The 19,145-nt window shown below is 35.6% G+C and overlaps 2 protein-coding genes across 2 annotated transcripts; one reads left to right on the top strand and one right to left on the bottom strand.

The window, feature by feature from the left end:
• Nucleotides 1-7,260: 7,260 nt before the first annotated feature.
• Nucleotides 7,261-10,407, top strand: LOC141431041 (uncharacterized). Its single transcript, XM_074092010.1, has 3 exons — nt 7,261-7,730; nt 7,829-8,028; nt 8,614-10,407. The coding sequence occupies exons 1-3, from the start codon at nt 7,606-7,608 to the stop codon at nt 9,594-9,596; spliced, it is 1,308 nt and encodes a 435-aa protein (XP_073948111.1). The 5' UTR covers nt 7,261-7,605; the 3' UTR covers nt 9,597-10,407.
• LOC141441146 (uncharacterized) lies at nt 10,233-13,740 on the bottom strand. The gene is made up of 5 exons (XM_074105828.1): nt 13,095-13,740; nt 12,927-13,022; nt 12,403-12,468; nt 10,665-11,721; nt 10,233-10,270 (listed from the first exon to the last, which is right to left on the bottom strand). The coding sequence occupies exons 1-5, from the start codon at nt 13,305-13,307 to the stop codon at nt 10,233-10,235; spliced, it is 1,470 nt and encodes a 489-aa protein (XP_073961929.1). The 5' UTR covers nt 13,308-13,740.
• Between the last annotated feature and the right edge of the window lie 5,405 nt (nt 13,741-19,145).

Here is a 19,145-nt window from a genome sequence, read left to right as displayed (position 1 = left end):
ACGAGATAGAATTTTATTTTTTACATCGTTTGCGCTAGTATCGCGTCGCGGCTTGCGTTAACCGTACCGAGCGACCCGAACGTAGCTCCTAGTCACACGTTATTTTTCCCGGCGCTTCACGGTTGTAGTAAATACCAAAAGTAAATGACTGAATTAACGATTAACACGTTCTCTTTGCGGGACCTAATAGCGTTTTTTTGTATGGTGCGTTAGAAGGCTAAACTTTCTATAGTCATACTTGTTACGACCATTTTTTGGCCGGATGCTGCACTTCGTGATGAAAGAAAGCCGCTTTTCACAGTGATAGTACAGGCTAAACAGTGATTTGACCCGCAGCAGCGGAAGTTTCACCCCTTACGAACAGAGATGGCGCCACTTCTTTAAAAAATATTTCAAAAAATTCTACAAGATAAACTAATAGACCGATTTCAATGTTTAATACCTCAAATGAGAGCCTATTATATACGTTACTTACAAAAAATACAAATAAAAAATTACTATAAACTTTTGGCAAAAAACGCCATCTCAAGTTTTTTTTTCTTACCTGATTAGTAGTTTTTACTTGATTGCTTAAAAAAACTGTATGCACCATGAATGGTTTAATGATTATACATATTACTGAGTACATAACAGGTATTAAAAAAAAACCGATACCGATACCTATCATATTTCACGAAATATGAAAGTTTAAATGTGAGCACAAATTTCTTTAAAAAATATTTTAATAATTTCTACAAGCTAAACTAATAAACCGATTTCAATGTTTATTATCCCAAATTAAAGCTCATAAAATTCATTATGTACAAAAATATAAAAAAAATATTTACTGAAAACTTTTGCCAAAAAACGCCATCTTAAGTTTTTATTTTTCTTACCTGATTGGTAGTTTTTACTTGATTGCTTAAAAACATTGTATGCTGTATGCAACATGAATGGTTTAATGCATACCTATATATATTTTTGAATAAATAACAAGTATTATAATAAAAAAACCTACACCGATACCTTTCATACTTCACGAAATATTTAAGGTTAATTGTGCACGCTTTTCTTACAAATAAATTTCAACGAAATCTTCAAGTGAAACTAGTACTCTGATTTTAATGTTTAATGTTAAATGAAAAGAAGATAGAAATTACCTAATTTATTAAAAAAAAAAAAGTTTTTTCCTGGTGTTACGAAAAAATATAATTACTTTAAAATTAGTAATTATTAAGACATAAAATAAAAACTATACCGTTTCCGGCATAGTTGGTTCTGAAATGTAATATATATTGCTTAGTAGTTGGCGAATTTATTTAAAAATAAGCTTTTTATCTGATAGGACTACAGCTTATAGATATGTCACATTTGAAATAAAAGACTATGTACTTACAGCAATGTTTATCAAATATTTAAATTAAAACTTATATATATAATGATTTAGGTTAAAATTATAGATTTCAGTTCATAGTATGCTAAATTGATAAGTACTCTGGCAGTGTGTGTATGAACTCATGTGTGGACTCATTAGTAGGCACCTAATAAGAGATTCATTAATATTTTATAATAATGTAAGATTTTAAGTCTTAACCAATACATAAACCTTGAAAATAAATAGTGTTATGAATAAACTAATTATGCTTTTCCCACAGTTCATGTTCCTAGCAAAGTTAAATCTGAATTAAAATTTTATGAAAGAGAAAGTAAAATAAAAACATCACGTCTAAGTTGAGATTTGTGCCCAGAAATGGGTTCCGTATTATTCAGCGATTTGAGTCAATGAAAATAATGCACTATATTACAAAGACATTATACGTATTCAAAAATATACATAACTAGCTGACCCAGCAAACATTGTACTGCCTCCGAAGCATTAAATAATAAAAGGTGTAAACTTATGCGGAATGCATCGTATGAATGGTGTTTTTCGTATAAAGCTTCCCTGTTTTTCTAGTAGCCTTTGGCTTATCGACGTTAGTGGGAAAATCACATATGTTCTTCCTTACATGCATGATTATTTTAAAAACATAAAGCGACGGCAGGGTTAGGATACCTGTTGATCTTTGGGATTAGCTCGACAGTTCCTCATTGGCAACTGAGTTTAGTTCTTCTGCGGATTTCTGATTCAATTTTGCAGAGAATCTCTGATCAAAGCCCATTCCATTCCTCTTTGAGTGACTTTGAGCCTCTTCATGAGTCCCCTAGTGAGCGACTACGTTACAGATGCGTAACTAATCAATCACTGATACAACTCATTAGTCCTAAATTTTAGTGTTGCCCGCTAACGCCACTCTAAAAAAACAATCACATAGTTAGTGGCTCCGGTGCCTCAGCCAACTGAGTCGTTGTATTCATTTCATCGTAGCGAAACACAAAATTCATGAGGTTTTGTGTCAAACACTCAAACATACAAATAATATTTCCAAATTAATTCATTTGGAGTACTCGTATATACTCTTAGGCCCTTAGACGATATCGTAGAACGCGTACTTACTTAATCCTACATTCAATTAAATTTTTGCTCGGTTGATGTTTTTGTTATCATATTTCATCATCATATTGCGCTTTTTTACACACCTTGACACTGGGAAATTGCAAGGAATATACTAAATACGTCGTCCATACGCATTCCTAAATAGCTCATGCATTCATGCACTGTTCATGCATTGCTTATAACTTGCTAACTCACCTCTTTCAAACGAATTTCGCAAATGAATTTCAAAATGATTACATGAGAATGAGTAAATGTGAATTCATTTAAGTATTTTAACAATAGTTCTGTGTTTGTGTAGCTAATAGTCGGAGAGCGGACTGCAAAATTTCGTACCTACTTGATACGGCGATGAAACGCACAATGGTTTCCCATAAAACTGATGCTGAGTCCGAATTTGATAGTCTGCCGCGGCGGAACTTGCCGAAAGTAGGTACCAAAAAAATAGTCACTTCCGGTGCGAAAAAAGGGACGTCATTTAACCCATCTGATACTGAAATAATAGTCATGGCATCAGTTAGGAATTTACTGGTAGATACAGAAAAGCGAAATATGTCAGTATTTTTTTTTGCCGGAAGTGCTTGGCAGACGCTCTCAAAGGTGACCATCAGGACCCCTAAATATACCCATCCGATACCAGTATGAAACCAATTCCAGTTGGTAGGTATGAACCCTTATTTCCGGAATATATAAGTCTGCCAAGGCTGTTTCTGCCGAAACACCTTGACATACGAGATTATGTAAGCAAGCTCTACTCCGCTCAATATAGACATTTCAATTTCCATAAATTCCGACAAAGCCGAATTTTGGTGGAGACCTTCAGTACACCATTAGAAATAAAGTGTCAAAAGTCCCCATTGATTCCATATGTGCCTAAAGTTATTCGGGGTCGAAGTTCAAAATTTTAGGTTATTTGTTTTTTTTTTCGAAAACGATAAATTTTATCAAAAAGTAGCCGAGGTAGAAATTATAGATCTTAAAATTATGTACAAAAATGGTCTTTATATTTATTTTCTAAGAATAACCATTCCTGAGATATCGCGATTCTTAAAGTTGAAGGAGTCACGTGCTACATGATAGCACATTTATGCCACATATACCTATAAGGTGACTGGGTAATTTGACCTATTCCTTGAAAGGGGTTATTCTAGAGCTTATTTGCAATATTTTTGGCCAGTAAATAGCGCAATAAAAGTGTACTAAAAATAAGTTTTTCACAAAAAATATTTTTAGATATTTTTAACCGACTTTAAAACAGGAGGAGGTTCTATGTTCCAATGTTTGTATTTTTTTTATGTATGTTCACCGATTACTCAGTCAATTGTGGACCGATTTTCAAAAGGGCAAATGGCACGAACGGGCAAACCTCAAATTTTATAGGCACACCTATGGCGATTTTGGCATTTTTAGCATTAAGATGAGCATTTGTCACGGGGTGGTGTCCGGGGAAGTTGTTCGGATGTAAAGGAAGAAGGCAGGAATAGGGCAGACAGTGATATTTATTTAAAATAATAATAAAAGGGCACCTGCGGACAAACAGACGCGGTCTTAAGTATCTAAAAGGTATGCTTTGACACTGTATCAACAATTATAAAAATACATAGTTAATCAACATACGTTTCGGTGCCCAGTTCTTTATTTATATAAATCAATGGCACAGAAGTCCAGTAGTATTATTATCTAATGATCTTATGAAGCTTCACAAATGCACAGTACAATTATATAAACTTTCTTCGTATAGGAGTAGTAAATTATGAGCTTATTATGGAGTTTTAAGAGATTTATAGGATCTAGGATAAAAGAAAGGTAAGTGTTCAGCTCGGAGGCTCTGAATATAATGGCTACTTGACGTAAATTGAACAGGTGTGGAATTTAGAAAAGGAAATTTGAATTTAAATGTTATTTTTTCGAATATGTGCTAAACCAGACAGTACAAAGAGTTAGGATGAAACGCGCTGTATGACACCTCGTTACACATTTACATTCAGAAAGTATCATTTGGTAACCTGGACCTGATGAAGAAAACCGTGATGACCAATGGAACTCATCAAAGCTAAGTACTCGTAATACTCGCTCCTCTATAAACAATCATTATTAATATACCTAGATAAGCGACTAAGAAGAAGCTTTAAGTTAATAATTCTTTCGAACTGATCTGATGCAGAAGCCAGAAGGTAGGCAACGGAACTGTGTTCTAAAACAAAGCAACTAAGTCGTGTTTGGGCTTAATGGAATCATTGTGAGATGTATTTTGGCTACGAATCACTAAAAAGTGAGAAATAAAGAAATTTTTTAACAAAAAGTAAAACCGACTCCTAAAAAATAACAAAAAATGGAACCGACTACAAAGCCCTTGAAAAATTTTTTCTTGGTTGTACAGTCACCAGCACCAATATCTGACACATCAAGCGTGCATAAATATCTAATACGACTATTTCTAGGGCCGGAAGGACGTGTCAGATATTTTTGCACGCTCCGCTGTGACACATATTAATGTACTAGTTAGCTCGAAGTCGGTGACTCAGCACGACCCAGCAGGAGGGATTTAAACCCATAGTATGTAGGTGGGGTAGACGACTATTGTCCCACTCCTGCTGGCTCGTGCTGAGGCACCGACTTCGAGCTAGTACGTACCTAGAAAAATATTTTCAAGGGTTTTGTAGCCGGTTAAATTTTTTGTTATTTTTTGTATTTTTTTGGGGTCGGTTTTACCTTTTTGTTAAAAATTTTCTTTATACTACAGTAATATTGCAGCAAATTTTAGTAGGTACATTGAAAAATTTATCTAGATTATCTGATATAGAAATCTCACGGCGATAGCTGCCAAAGTGCCAAGGGACCCTTAAAAAAGAAAACTCTTAATTAAGGATCGCAATAGCCGGTGACGACCCAAGGAAGTTAAAATTATTCCGTACCGATTTCAAAGAGAGCAGGTTTCGTAATTCATACTGAGGCATTCTGATCTTTTTGTACGTAGTATAAATGTATCTCCTCATTTATATTTAAAAATAATAAATACTGTAAACATTACGTGGACAAATAGTGTACGGAGATTGAATTCTACTAATATTAGTTATACATGCGAAAGTCTGTGTGTGTGTGTGTGTGTTTGTTACTCCGTCACGCTAAAACGGCTAGACGAATTGGGATTAAATTTGGTATATTGATAGTATGTATGTAGGTAGCTGGACGTCTGGAGTAACACTTAGGCTACTTTTTATCCCGATATTCCCACGGGATAGGGATAAAATCTCGAAATAACAACTGCTGGTCTTAAGAGTCGTGAAATTTGGCATGGTTGTTTTTAAAGCGATGTCTATGAAACCAACTCAATTGACTCATTGCGTAAACAAAATGATACCCGTAAATACGCTCCCGTGATTGCGCATACATCGTACTAGTTTTAGTAGTTTTACGAATATTATCGAACAAAATCGAATCGAATTCCACGTCACGGTTCAGTCATCACGCTTCTTTTTTTTAATTTTAACTTAAGTATATTAAATACCGACTAAAAACTTCCCTTCATACTTCATACAGGCTTAGGAGTGTCAACAATTTTTAAATTTTTTTCAATTATAAAGTGTACATAACAGCTTGTTTCAAGTTTGCAGAAAGTTGTCAGCCGCCGTACTCCTAAATACTCGTACGCTAAAAGAATCGCGGGCGGGAACGCGTACTCACGCGTCCAAGCCAAAACCTATTCCAGTAAATACGTCTCACCTCTAGAAACTATTACTTCGGTTAGCGCACTGCGCACTTGGGAACGGCAATGATATCATGCGCGTATAAAATAAATAAAGCGGATTTAAGGTGAGGCCAATCAAATTAAATATAATGACCCAGATAACTCACGTCTTAAATCGAGTTTAGCTCGACATGTTTCGGGCTAATCCGTAGCTCTTCGTCTTCGCGTGTTGCAGCAGCCGCTGAGTCGCGTTGCTCCGAAGATGAAGGGCTACGGATTAGCCCGAAACATGTCTAGCTAAACTCGATTTAAGACGTGAGTTATCCGGGTCATTGATATTTAATATGAGTGAGTCTCACGGTAGTTTCATGAGGCCAATCAAAACAATAAATAAAATAATCGTCGTTGGTTCGTGTTTGCACTTCTTACAATGATATCTTACCGTAAATATAGATATTGTCACCGTAAATAATGGATAAATATCACTAGAAGCCAATGCCGTAATGTTTTATTATATCGACACGAACAGCACTACCCTGACTGTGGCAACACTTGAGCACAATGAATTGTCAATTTAGTCTCACGAATTATGGCGTCGACCATTGTTTCTGCCTTTTCAATCGTACATTGATCGAGCTTTCAGGTCTCATGGAACTCCATACTAAGCCATGTTCGGAACGAAGTTAAAAGTAGGACTTAAAAGTTCTATACCACACGAGACTTTGCTTGATATTTTTTCAGAAGAAGACTGAGAAAAACTATTATTATCATGAGAGCACCGTTACTGAAAATGATCAAGTAGACTGCGCCGAAAACGATCAAATTGAGTCCGTCGAAACAGATCGTGTAGAGTCCACCAAAAATAAATGCTTGGCGTGGGAGCCACCTTTCGCCAACTTTCACCTCAGATGAGGAGTCTGAAGAAACTTCAGATACAGATCCAAACCCAATTGGCTATGTAAAGTTTTTTTAAGAGGTGCAAATTGTGTGTTATTTCGATAATAGCCTTCTACAAGGTCAAGAAAACACAGGTATTTTATTTTTATCTCCTATAATTTATTTTATATTTTTTTTTGTGACTGATTTGACATTTGTGCGTTTTTAGGGCACACAAGGTTAGGACTTTCACTCGTCAGAATAATTAAAAAAAAAAGATTACGTCTGTCACATCTGTCATTGTCAAAAAGTGATTTGAATCATTCGACGGTTGTGTTTGGTTGCGATTCGGTTCAATAAGTGATTTATGGAGTATTTTTAACGACCCTAGCACGAATTTTGGACATTTTGATCTTGCCACATTACTATACGACCCCTGCATGATATTTGGACACCGATTGGACCTACTTTTGATAACTTACGCTCTTCTTCTTGGATTCCCGTTTTCTTGCCCTAACGACGACCCTTGCTTCGACTTTTGGACTGCTACTTTGCCTTTTATTTCAAAATGAACGAATTCGTTCGTGCAGATTCCAGAAACTTGCCACATATGGACATGGTCATGGTTCTAGATTATTTTCACACCAGCGATAAACACAATGCTGCTGAAATGAGAGGTGCTAAAACACTCCTGTACGTACCGGTGAATCGGTTAAACATTATGATTATGTTTATATTTTACCTATACTGTGTATGTAGTTCAGTCTATTTTTATTTTCATTAAATTTTAGGGCATCAAGAAACAGCTATGTTGAGAGTGCTGTTGGATATGTCGAACTAAAAAGAGGAAACACAGCTGAATGCATTGTTAGAGCCAAAGTCGTCCCAGAACATAAGATAACAAAAAAATATTATGTTGTAACCATTCACCTGGATGAAAAAGACAAAAATGTAACTGATGCTTCATGTGATGGTTGCCCTGCATCTGCGGGTAAGGCAATATATTTTTGTATAGAGTGTATATATTTGCTTAATAAACATTGTTTGATATTATTGCTTGATCCCTAAATACCAGAATTGCAAAATACAAGATTGCCAATTAATCCAATTTCTGAAATACTAAATTCCCAAAATACCAGATTTTTTTGTTACTGTTTCTTTTTATACCGGATTGCCAAAACTATGTGTTCTCAATACACTATGTTCCATTTAAAACCGAATTCCCATAATACCAGATTTTGAAAACACCAGGCTTGCAAACCACAACATACTTGAAACACCTAGTTTGTTAATCTACCAGGTACTCTAAATACCAGATTGCCAGTTTATTTTATTCCCAACACACAAGATGCTGATTATTGCTGATTATACTTGATCTATATTTAAATATACTATAGTACAAACTAATTATATAAAATTCTCCCCTTTATTATTTTGCTGATCCCATTATTAGTAACGAGTTAGTTGTGCATCTGGAAGTCCTGGGTTTAAAACCAGTAAGGGTTTATTTGGGTGTGTGTAGACATTTCAGGTTTTTAGTGTTATACCTAAATGCTATTTTTTTTTCTCATTTAAGGAGGATGTAAACACACGTTGGTGGTATTATATTGGCTATTAATAAAAGCTAATGAACCATCACCAACTTCAGTAGAGTGCTATTGGTCTAAGCCACGTTTAGCCAAGGAAGGAACACAGCCATTACTTTCGAAAGATATTTTTCCATCCAATAAAAGAAGAGTTGAACTAGGACCAAAAGATCCAGAGAAGCTAAATGCGTTCTATGAGGAGTGCAAAAGAAGAAAAATAGGGGACTCACTAATTTTATCGTTTTTACCGGATCATGACAATGGTTTGTCTAAATATTGTATTTTTGACATGATTCTAGAATTCACGACGAAAACTGCTAATCACAGTTATGATAATTTTAAAAACACCATGTCTGGATCTTTGACCCCTAATGTTCAAAATGAAATAGAAAAAAAAACAATAAAACAGGCTGAGTCAACATTATGGCATAGCTTAAGACAAGGCAGAGTAACAGCTTCTAAAGTCTATGAAGTTTGTCATTGTAGCACTCCTGATGGCTCACTTGTTGAGCAAATTCTAGGTGGGTATAAAATGTATGACACAAAATCAATGAAAAGGGGCAAGAGTCTTGAAAAACCTGTAATAAGGGAAATTGAAAGGAAATTGGGGGTCAAAATAGAAGAATGTGGGTTCCAGATCATCAATTTGTTTTGTGGCGCTTCACCTGATGGTATAGCAAACGATTTTATTATAGAAGTGAAATGCCCAAGTTCTGCAAAAACCACAAAAAACTACATAAATAATAACAAAATACATGAAAAGTTTTTGGCTCAGTGCCAACTACAAATGCTCGCCACTGGTTATAAAAAATGTGCATTTTGCATTGCTCATCCAGATTTTGAAAAAAACAAAGATGTACTGATTACTTGGGTTGAGTTTGATACGGCATATGCTAATAATTTATTGAAGAAAGCAGAGGAATTTTGGAGAAATGCAATTTACCCAAAAATTTTACATAATGCACTATCTTAAACCTATACAGCAATCCATATTAATATTATAAAAGTGTGTGTGTTTGTATGTTTGTCCTTCTTTCACGTCGAAACACACAGTGTTCCATATGCCTCAAAAAATGTCCCTATGCTGTTTTCAGTGAAAATCGATGGAGCATTTTAAATGAACGACGAGAATACCCGTGTGCCAATTCCTAAGTTTTTTATATAAAAAAATAATGAACTTTACATGACCTTTGCATTTTTTTTTAAATCAAATCTGTAGTCGTAATACTAGTAATTATCAAAGATACGTTATTTCGATAAATGTAGTCTGATAAAGCATCATGGGGCACATGCTTCTTAGGTTTTACTATTGCGAAAGCACCCTCGGGTACAAGGTAATTATATTTTTTTTTAAGAATTTCGTTTTTAATTTTTTTCTCCCTAAAAAGTCAAAAGTGGGACTTGTGACTAATTTAAGAAGATTGCCCGTAACTCGGCCTATCACTGATTATCGAAAATACAAACTGAGACATGGATGCACAGAAAAACCAGAAAAAGAGACCAGCACTGGGAATCGAACCCAGGTCCTCAGCAATATTTCCAAGTTAGTCACAAATCCCACTTTTGAGTTTTAATAGAGAAAAAAAAACGAAAGTCTGATAAATTACAATTACTCAGTATCAAGAGGCCCTATTTCAAAAGTAAACCCTGAAAAATATGCCCCCATGATGCTTAATCACGTATGATACGTAAAATAAATATCTTGGATGGTTAAGTTGCAAGATTTTTTTTTCATAAAGGACGCTAAAGTTCAGAATTTTATAAAAAAAAAACTATTAGGAATTGGCACGCGGATATTCTCGTCGTGCATTTAAAATGCATCCGTCCATCGATTTTCACTGAAAACAGCATAGGGATTATTTGTATGTATATGTTTTTATGTATATTTATTGATAATGTTATTTATTACGTTAACTATTTTTTCACAGGAGTGACGACTTTTGTTATAATCTGTACTTAAATAACTTGTAAATTTATAAAATAAAACAAAGCTAATATTATTGAATTTTTATTATATTATTTTGCAGATTCACAAGAGCACATGCTATAATAACAGCTTCATCTGCGAATTTCACGTGGTTATGGTTTATAACCGAGTGCGGTTTTAAAATCGCAAACTCTCTGACTCTCCGTATGACTCGTTCTACGTGAATCCTCAAACTTGCAATTATCTTTGTTTGGATGACATCCTTCTTGGTAGGTGTCTCCGTTGAGGAAACACTTGGAGGCCGCAGAAGTTTTACGTGCCTTTCCGCAAAAAGAGTCTCTATACTCTTAAAACCGCGATCGGCTAAAACCACAGCCCCTGGAGGAAGAATATCGATAAAGCCACTACGTTCCGTTATTGCTTTGTCAGAAATCCTTCCTCCAAAACCCTTTGAAATGAAACATACAAACCCATTTGGGCAACATGCAATCAAATACTTTAATGTATTGCCTGATTTATACTGCGACCATGATCCTGATTGTTTTACAGGATCTGAAGGTTTTTCTATCTGTATCTCAAAGCAATCCATTATACACTGGACATTAGCATATCTCACCTTGAAGACAGGAGGTAATGTCTTTTTTATTGCAAGAGGTTCTGGCAAGTATATATGCATTTGTAGGTAAGTTGCCAGGTGAGGTATGCTAATTTTTAATATCTCTTGTATTGTTACCCGACTTAATTGAAACTGATGACTAAGTCTCTGAATAGTATCATTTTGCTTCAGTTTAAACAAAGTGATAATGACATATAATAGGCGTATCTTACATTGCTTAGCCAGAAAATCTATGAACCAATAGAAGGATTTAGGAATTCCAAGATACATTTTGGGGTTTTCCTTGATGACTTTTAAAACATGTGTTCGTCCAGACATATCTCTTTTTTCCATTGTGGGATCTTTATTTGTGCTAGATGTTGAAGAGCTAAAGGGTTCGTATAGCGAAGGCGTTGATGAACGGCTGATGGTGGATAATGATGGCTGTCTCGACATCACATTCTCGGTCGTATCTGTTTCCTTAATATTGGCCGACACGCATACACTTCGAACTGAAGGTTTAGTCAAAACGGCTTTGGTAGAAAGTTTGGTTACAGTCTGAGTAGATTTACCGCACTGAAAAAAAAAAATATTTTACATACTTTTACCAGCTTCATAATATAAGCATTAGGTACTATCTACAGTGTAGACCACACTTAACTACCTATAAGTACTTTACTTATAAAGTGGCCTGGTTTCTTTACGATTGTATATGTATGGTAGAACAAATTGAATCATAATCCAGAGTGGAACCTTTTAATAATCAATTTCACTATGATTTCCTTGACAAAAGTATGAGATGTCAACATCACATTAGTAGGACAAAGTTCCACCCTGGGTCATGTCATGATTCAATTTGTTCGACTGTACTTCCCATAAATGTACTACTGGCAAAAAATTAATCTCATGCTCCCTGGTATGCTTCTCACAGATTTTTCTGTAATCTATAGGTATTGGACTGTTTTCTGTTTCTTTTTTTATGAAGGGATGTTAATTTTTTGCCAATTTTCTGAATTGACTTGAAAACAGGTAATACAACAAAGGTTGACTGGTAGAGATCCCTTAAAGGGATAAGTCCGCCTTTGTACAAGTATCTCAAAGTTTGTCAATTGTGTTTTGTTCCTTTTCTTTTGTACAATAAAGAGTTTACATACATACATACACACAACACAATGACTTTATTGTACACCAGAAATAGTTACAGAAAACAATAAACAATATAGCAGACTACACTACTGTTTCTTATAATAATTTTACCTTCATTGCAGTAGCCATAGTAGACAACTCTTTTTCGGTATTTAGGGTGTCATCAATGAGCTTTTCCTAAAAGTAAATAACAATACACATAATATAACATAGAAAGCATGAACAATCGGTAATAGAATTGTAGGTGCATTTCCAGATGATACTCCACTTGATATAAGGTAAACGTGCGAGTGCTTGTCACTGTCCCAGTAGTTGGCATCTCAAATTTTATGTCTTTAGTGATAGAGATGACAGCAGGGTGTTGTCTATTGGGCATTAGCATGCCGAGCTCTTGGACGTTTACATTAGTTAAATTTTTTTCCCATTATTCAGCTCAACTAGGGTAAGAATTATCAAAATGGGCAAACACATTTGATTTCCAGAGTGCCTGAAAGTACTTCCTTCATACTTACATACATACATGCATAGATGGATAAACACCTGACTAAACAAAACAAATGTCGCAGCAGCCTGGCCGACATGCACCCCATGACTATATCAATAAATTAAGCTCAAGCAGTTTGGTTAACACTTACACAATCATTCTCATAATATGTTCTGGTTATGATCAAATTTGCCGTCTTTTTTAAATGCAGCTTTCCTGATTTACCTTTGTAGCAATCTTCCTCAATCTGAAAACAATATAACAACGTTATTTTCAAAATCACAATTTACAAAAGTTCACTTTGACCCACTATACTCACATTGATATGATCCTCACAAACATATAAACTATGTTTTGGGCAATTTATCTCCAAAGCTTGGCACCATGTCTCTTGTAAAGACTTCGGTATGCACAGAAAAGCTGAATCCCGATAGTCTCGTCGGTATTTCTTACAAGAAGGTACAAAGCACATGAGCCTATCTTTGTAATAGTCCATTACCGCTCGAGTACTTTCAGGATTATCTGTGTCCATTGTACAGACACTAAGAAACTAATGTAGTCGTGTAGCAGTCCAAAAGTGCAGGCAAGGGTCGTCGTTGGGGCAAGAAAACGGGAATCCAAGAAGAAGAGCGTAAGTTATCAAAAGTAGGTCCAATCGGTGTCCAAATATCGTGCATGGGTCGTATAGTAATGCGGCAAGATCAAAAGTCCAAAATTCGTGCTAGGGCCGTTCAAAATACTCCATAAATCACTTATTGAACCGAATCGTAACCAAACACAACAGTCGAATAATTCAAATCACTTTTTGACAATGACAGATGTGACTGACGTAATCTTTTTATTTTTTTAATTATTCTGACGAGTGATAGTCCTAACCTTGTGTGCCCTAAAAACGCACAAATGTCAAATCAGTCACAAAAAAAAATATATAAAATAAATTATAGGAGATAAAAATAAAATACCTGTGTTTTCTTGACCTTTTAGAAGGCTATTATCGAAATAAAACACAATTTGCACCTCTTAAAAAAACTTTACATAGCCAATTCCCACAAACGAAAACCTGAAGCGCAAGAAAAAAATATCATGACAGTAAAGAAATTGGCTTTAAGTAATTTGCAGAAACAAGCTAATAAAATGTTGGATGTATCTAACGCTAAAGCCCATAGCTACAATGGTGACACTGTAAGAGTCCGAAGGATGTGGAAGCTGAGGTTCGATGTGGTTGTAGATAAATGTATCGATAAGGCCTGTACCGAAAAGTTTTTTTAGTCTTGCATTTGAATAAAGTACTGGCCAGTAATCGAATGTTTTTTTATTTATTTATGTGGTTCTTTTTGTGTCATTTTGAGTTTTCAGTCGATATAATATTTTCGGTTGAATATCGCTTTTATTTAAAATGTAGGACGATAAAAAACAGTCGAAGAGAAAAAGTTTTGCGAATTTTCCTGGAAAATCGTAACTCACCTTTTGCATCGGTCGGAAAGATAGTGAAAATAAGTTGTGCCACGGTTCTAAATATAGTCAAGCGATACTTAAACGAGCATGGAATTGAAGGCAAAGCTCGGAGTGGACGGCCGCCAGGACTTTCAATTCAAATAAAAAATAGTATAGAACCTATGACGTTTTACTAATAGACGCGTTTTATCGAAACAAAACGCCTTTTGTATTTGTCATTATTATTGCCGTGTTAGGTTGGACCACCTTATACAGTGTACCAACCTAACGCGGAGTAAAACGGGGAGGTTAGGGTAAAGAGGGTTATATGGGTAAGGTACTAAAACTAATAAAAACAAAGCTTCAGTGAAATTTTTATTCATCTTAAAAAAGGTACGAGATAAAAATTATTTCCCTTCAAAAAGGTTTAGTTTATTTCTTGTTTGTCTTTTTGAAATAGAGCTTGTTTTCGGGTTATTTTTATGTACATGGTGTAACCGCACATTAACATATTTTTCAATGACAGCACGAATAAGATGAAGTCTGTGATTGAAAGTAACAGGTTTCTCAATAGAGTGGACGTCTAAAGACTGCATCAGGTCAGGAGAATGTAGAAAATGCTTTAAAATCCTTGTTTTAATAATTTCTACGTCACGAGCGTCAGGTAATATGTGGCCTTTTTCTTTTATATGATTTTTAACAACTTTTTCCGACTTTAAGCAAATTCGAAATACGTCTTGACTTGGGTAACATAAGCCCCCCATATCTCGTAATGCAATAAGTCTGTGAAACCACAACTTTTGTCTTGTAAAAACCTGGAAACCCACCCCGAAATGTACCCAACAACTTGATTTGTGGATTGCGTTAAGCTTTCTTTGTCAAGTAATGAGGAAAATATTTCGTCATTTTCCTCAACCACGTTGTCTCTTTTAATAGACATATCGTCATCAACAATGTGATCAATTCTTCATCGTTAGCGCGTCTATCAGTTGTTGAATTAATATTCTGCACAGCAGAAGAACAGGTTAAAATGGGAATATTTTCAAGAGGCATACAGTTTCCTAAAAAGGAAGACCTCACTCCAAATGTTGTAATATTCTCTTGAAAATTCCTTTGAATTGAACGGCATTTGGGTTGTTATTGTAACCTCCGTTTTTTCTGATCCAACAAAATTTCAAACAAAATTTCAATATGGTCCTGTGAAAGCCGGTATGTAGCAATGTATTTTAATCGTTGTTCTTGTTCAATCAATGTTGAGAATAAATGCTTCAAGCTCGCAACACAAACTAGGAAGCCCAGAAATCCAGTTTTGTTTTTGCTTTCTACCAATCTTTTCTTGATGATTTTCATTGTAATGCGTTTCATCAACGTGACTATATTTCATGTAAATAGTCAGTCCCAGTATATACTTCCTCGCTTTTTCAAGAAATTCAAACACTTCTTTGGCATTTTGTGGGCAAATTGGTTTTGCTAGTCCATACAAATTTGATGATCTTGAATTGAAAACGTCGAAAATGTTATTAAAAATGGTAATGAAATCTATCGTACCTTCTGGTTCGGTGAACAGGGACGACGTTATCAGGTCTTTGCATAAACTGAGAGCCTTAGCCACACTCAAGCTCATAATCTGCGTGGCTAATTTCACCTTCATTACTTCATTTCGGAAATGAATATGTCTCGGTGTGAGTTTATTGGCAAAATTCAACCCCATGTTTTTTTGAAGCTTGACTAAATTTTCCAAAAGCTGCCAGCGGATTTCCTTTCCATTTTCATCAAAAATTAAACGTTTAGATTCGAACGTATTTCTAACTAATTTGATCATGTGGTATGGGTCTAGCATGATCGCCACCTCTGCGTCACACTCAGGATGTTTAAAAGTTGACTTTAAACAATTTGGATTTTTCAAATTGCATCCTAATAGGTTTGCTGCATTTATATTTGATGCGCAGCCATCAAATGTGATTGCAACAATATCGACGCCTACTTTATAACATTCACTAAGACATGTCATCAATAAACTTGCTCGTGTCTCTGCTGGTAACCCGTTTACAAGAAAATAAGCCAATGGAATTTTCCAATTTTCATTCAGACAAACCAAGAGAAAAACAAAGGCTTGAGTGGCAATTTCATTTGATTTTGAGGAACCAACCCCGAAGTCAACGACGCCGACAGTCTTTTTCCCATTCCAAATAGTTTGATGACGTAGAGCCATCTCATCAGCCACAAGAGTGCAGATTAATCTTTTACCTGTTGCCTCGTGTTTAGCTTTTAATACATCGAGGGCACGTCGACTAAATCCAGGATTTGCGGAATCATTCTCATACCATTTTCCTATTACGCGAGGATGTGGTAACGCTTTGTCGAAAACAGCTCTGACCTATTTATATGCCGCCGGCGAATAATAATGCAGGGTAACTGCGAATTTTCTCAATGAAGGCGGATATTTTTTTCTGCACGATTTTGAATTTCTTTTATTAAACATCCTGTTATGTAATTCGATTACTTCAGCTTTTAATTTTAATTCGTTGTATTGGTCCTCAGTAAAAAACTTCTTTTTCTTAAGTTGTTGTACAATATCCTTTAAAGTGCAATTATTTTTTGCAAGCCTTTTATTTTTACGTATCAAATTATTATTTTTCGTCTGAAGTTTCCTTTTGTCTTGCTCAAGTTTTTTATTTTTCAACTTAAGAAACGCTTTTCGCGGGCTGTCGAATATTGAATCCATATCTGATATATTGACTCGATCTAGACTTGATGGGGACGCAGAACGCTGTTGTTCTTCGTCATTCTGAAAGTATACGCATATAAATTCCCTAAATTTCAAAGTTGCGAACCCAGGCTCGAACACATGACCTTTGCTTGGGAGGCCATATGTCAAACCACTACGCTACCATGGCTTATCGGTGTGTTTCAACTGAGGCAGACCGGAGCGGAGACGTGCAGAATCGACATTTTAACATTACAAGGGGAGTGGAGCGAGAGGCAGATTTCAAACTTCAACTAATGAGATTCGTCGATTCTGCCCATCTACGCTCCGCTTGGCGCCAGTGGAAACGCACTCTTACACCTAGTCTACTTTTTCACGTTAATTTAAAATAACGTGCATAGATAACTCAATAACATTTACAAATAAAATAATCTCATTAGAAAATGACCTGTAAAATAGGAACAGCTGATTTTTTTAGTCGGCGATGACGTTTACTAGTGATATATAAATCTTCTGCACGAAAGTGTGCAGAACACACTTTAGAATATATCGTTGGCATCCAATCATTTTCACTCCTCTGCGTTCTTATTATTTTCAGCCATTTTTCCCTCTCCAAGCCTTGTTTTGGAAGTCTAGAACGATATGAAAATATTTAACAAAGACCTAAAGTTAAATAAAGTGATTTATTTATCAAACACAGTATCGGTTTCACAATAATATTAAAAAATATAATAAAAATTAATACGACAGTACTTTGCACCCGATCTCCCCTTTACTTGCTTTCTCGCTCACTATTGCAGAAAGGGTCATTAGACGTCTCGCTCACACATTGTTTTCTTGCAATAATCAAATTATCAACAAATTTCGTAAACAAAATCCATTATTTAAGAAATACGCACTGTACTTACGAATGAAACGAGATTTGGCGTCGGTCTTTTACGGTTAAAGTGTAATTATTGCACTTTTTCATCACACAAGACGGCATTTTTGATGAGTGACAGTCGCTTGACGCATGTGTGACCGCTAGCGGGCTCGGAACGCAACTAAACATGAAGTTTGGCAATTGCCTCACTTTTCACTTGCCATAGTGCGAAAGCTTATGCCATATCTACCTTAGTTTATATATCATAGTATAGAACATAGTGTCTAGTTACAAAAAGAATTGTAATCTGCCTGTGCGAGATGTGGCAAAAAACTTAAAACCAGTGCGTCTGTGGTTCAACGAACAAAACTGCGTCAGAATTTTAAAACTTTAAAAAAAGTTAAAGCCCCCAAACAGACGATAAAACAAAATAATATTTCCGTAAAAAGGTCGCGAAGACTTAGCCAACTGCTGTGCAATTTGAGCGGAACTTGCGTCCTTATGGACGATGAGTGAGACATACGTGAAAAAAGATTTTTCAACTTCACCTCGTGACCACAACAGAGGATAAGGTGAGTATAAGCGATCTGAATAAGTAAATTTTTATGGAAAAATTCGGAGAAAAATATTTGGTCCGGCAAGCAATATGTTCGTGTTGGGAACGCACTGGGCCTTTATTACAAAAGGGACCATAAATGCTGATATTTATGTCCAAAAATGCATAAAAGGCATGTTATTACCATTTATAAGGAAACATGAAAGAAATGTGGTGTGGCTACTTCACATTATGCCAGAGCAACACAAGAGTGTCTGGTACGAACAACGTCCAATGTGTGGCGAAAGAAATCACTGTGCAGAGCTTAATGGCAGGTGTGAAGAGGATAAGCCAGTGCTTCAGCCGCCAAACCCTCAAACCATAAAATGTGTATATTTATTGCAAATAGGCATAACTACGCATATAACTAAAATAAAATATCTTTACTATTTATTAGTTGGAGTTTAATTGAATATACCATGAATGTACCATTTAATTGAATATACGTAAATATACCATGTAAATATATTTTCGCTACAGGCTTGTTGCAAAGGAAAAAAGCTGTGTAACTCAAAATGCCATCAAAGCGGCTGGTCTCTGTTTCATAATCGGAATATCCTTGAAAAAGAACCGGCCAAGTGCGAGTCTGACTCGCGCACGAAGGGTTCCGTGCCATTATCTATCCAACATTAGACGTTAGCATAAAAAAGCAAAAAAAAAAAAAAACAAGTTTGTTGTAGGCCCCTTAAATCCCTCCAGCGGTGTACGGCAGAATCGGTTTACGCCAGAATCTTGATTGAACAGAATCTGCTTTGGACAGAATCGTCTTATG

This window comes from Choristoneura fumiferana, chromosome Z (genome assembly GCF_025370935.1).
Source record: "Choristoneura fumiferana chromosome Z, NRCan_CFum_1, whole genome shotgun sequence".
NCBI lineage: Eukaryota > Metazoa > Arthropoda > Insecta > Lepidoptera > Tortricidae > Choristoneura > Choristoneura fumiferana.
The sequence above is the reverse complement of the archived record's forward strand: the minus strand, read 5'-3'. Positions and strand labels throughout refer to the sequence as shown.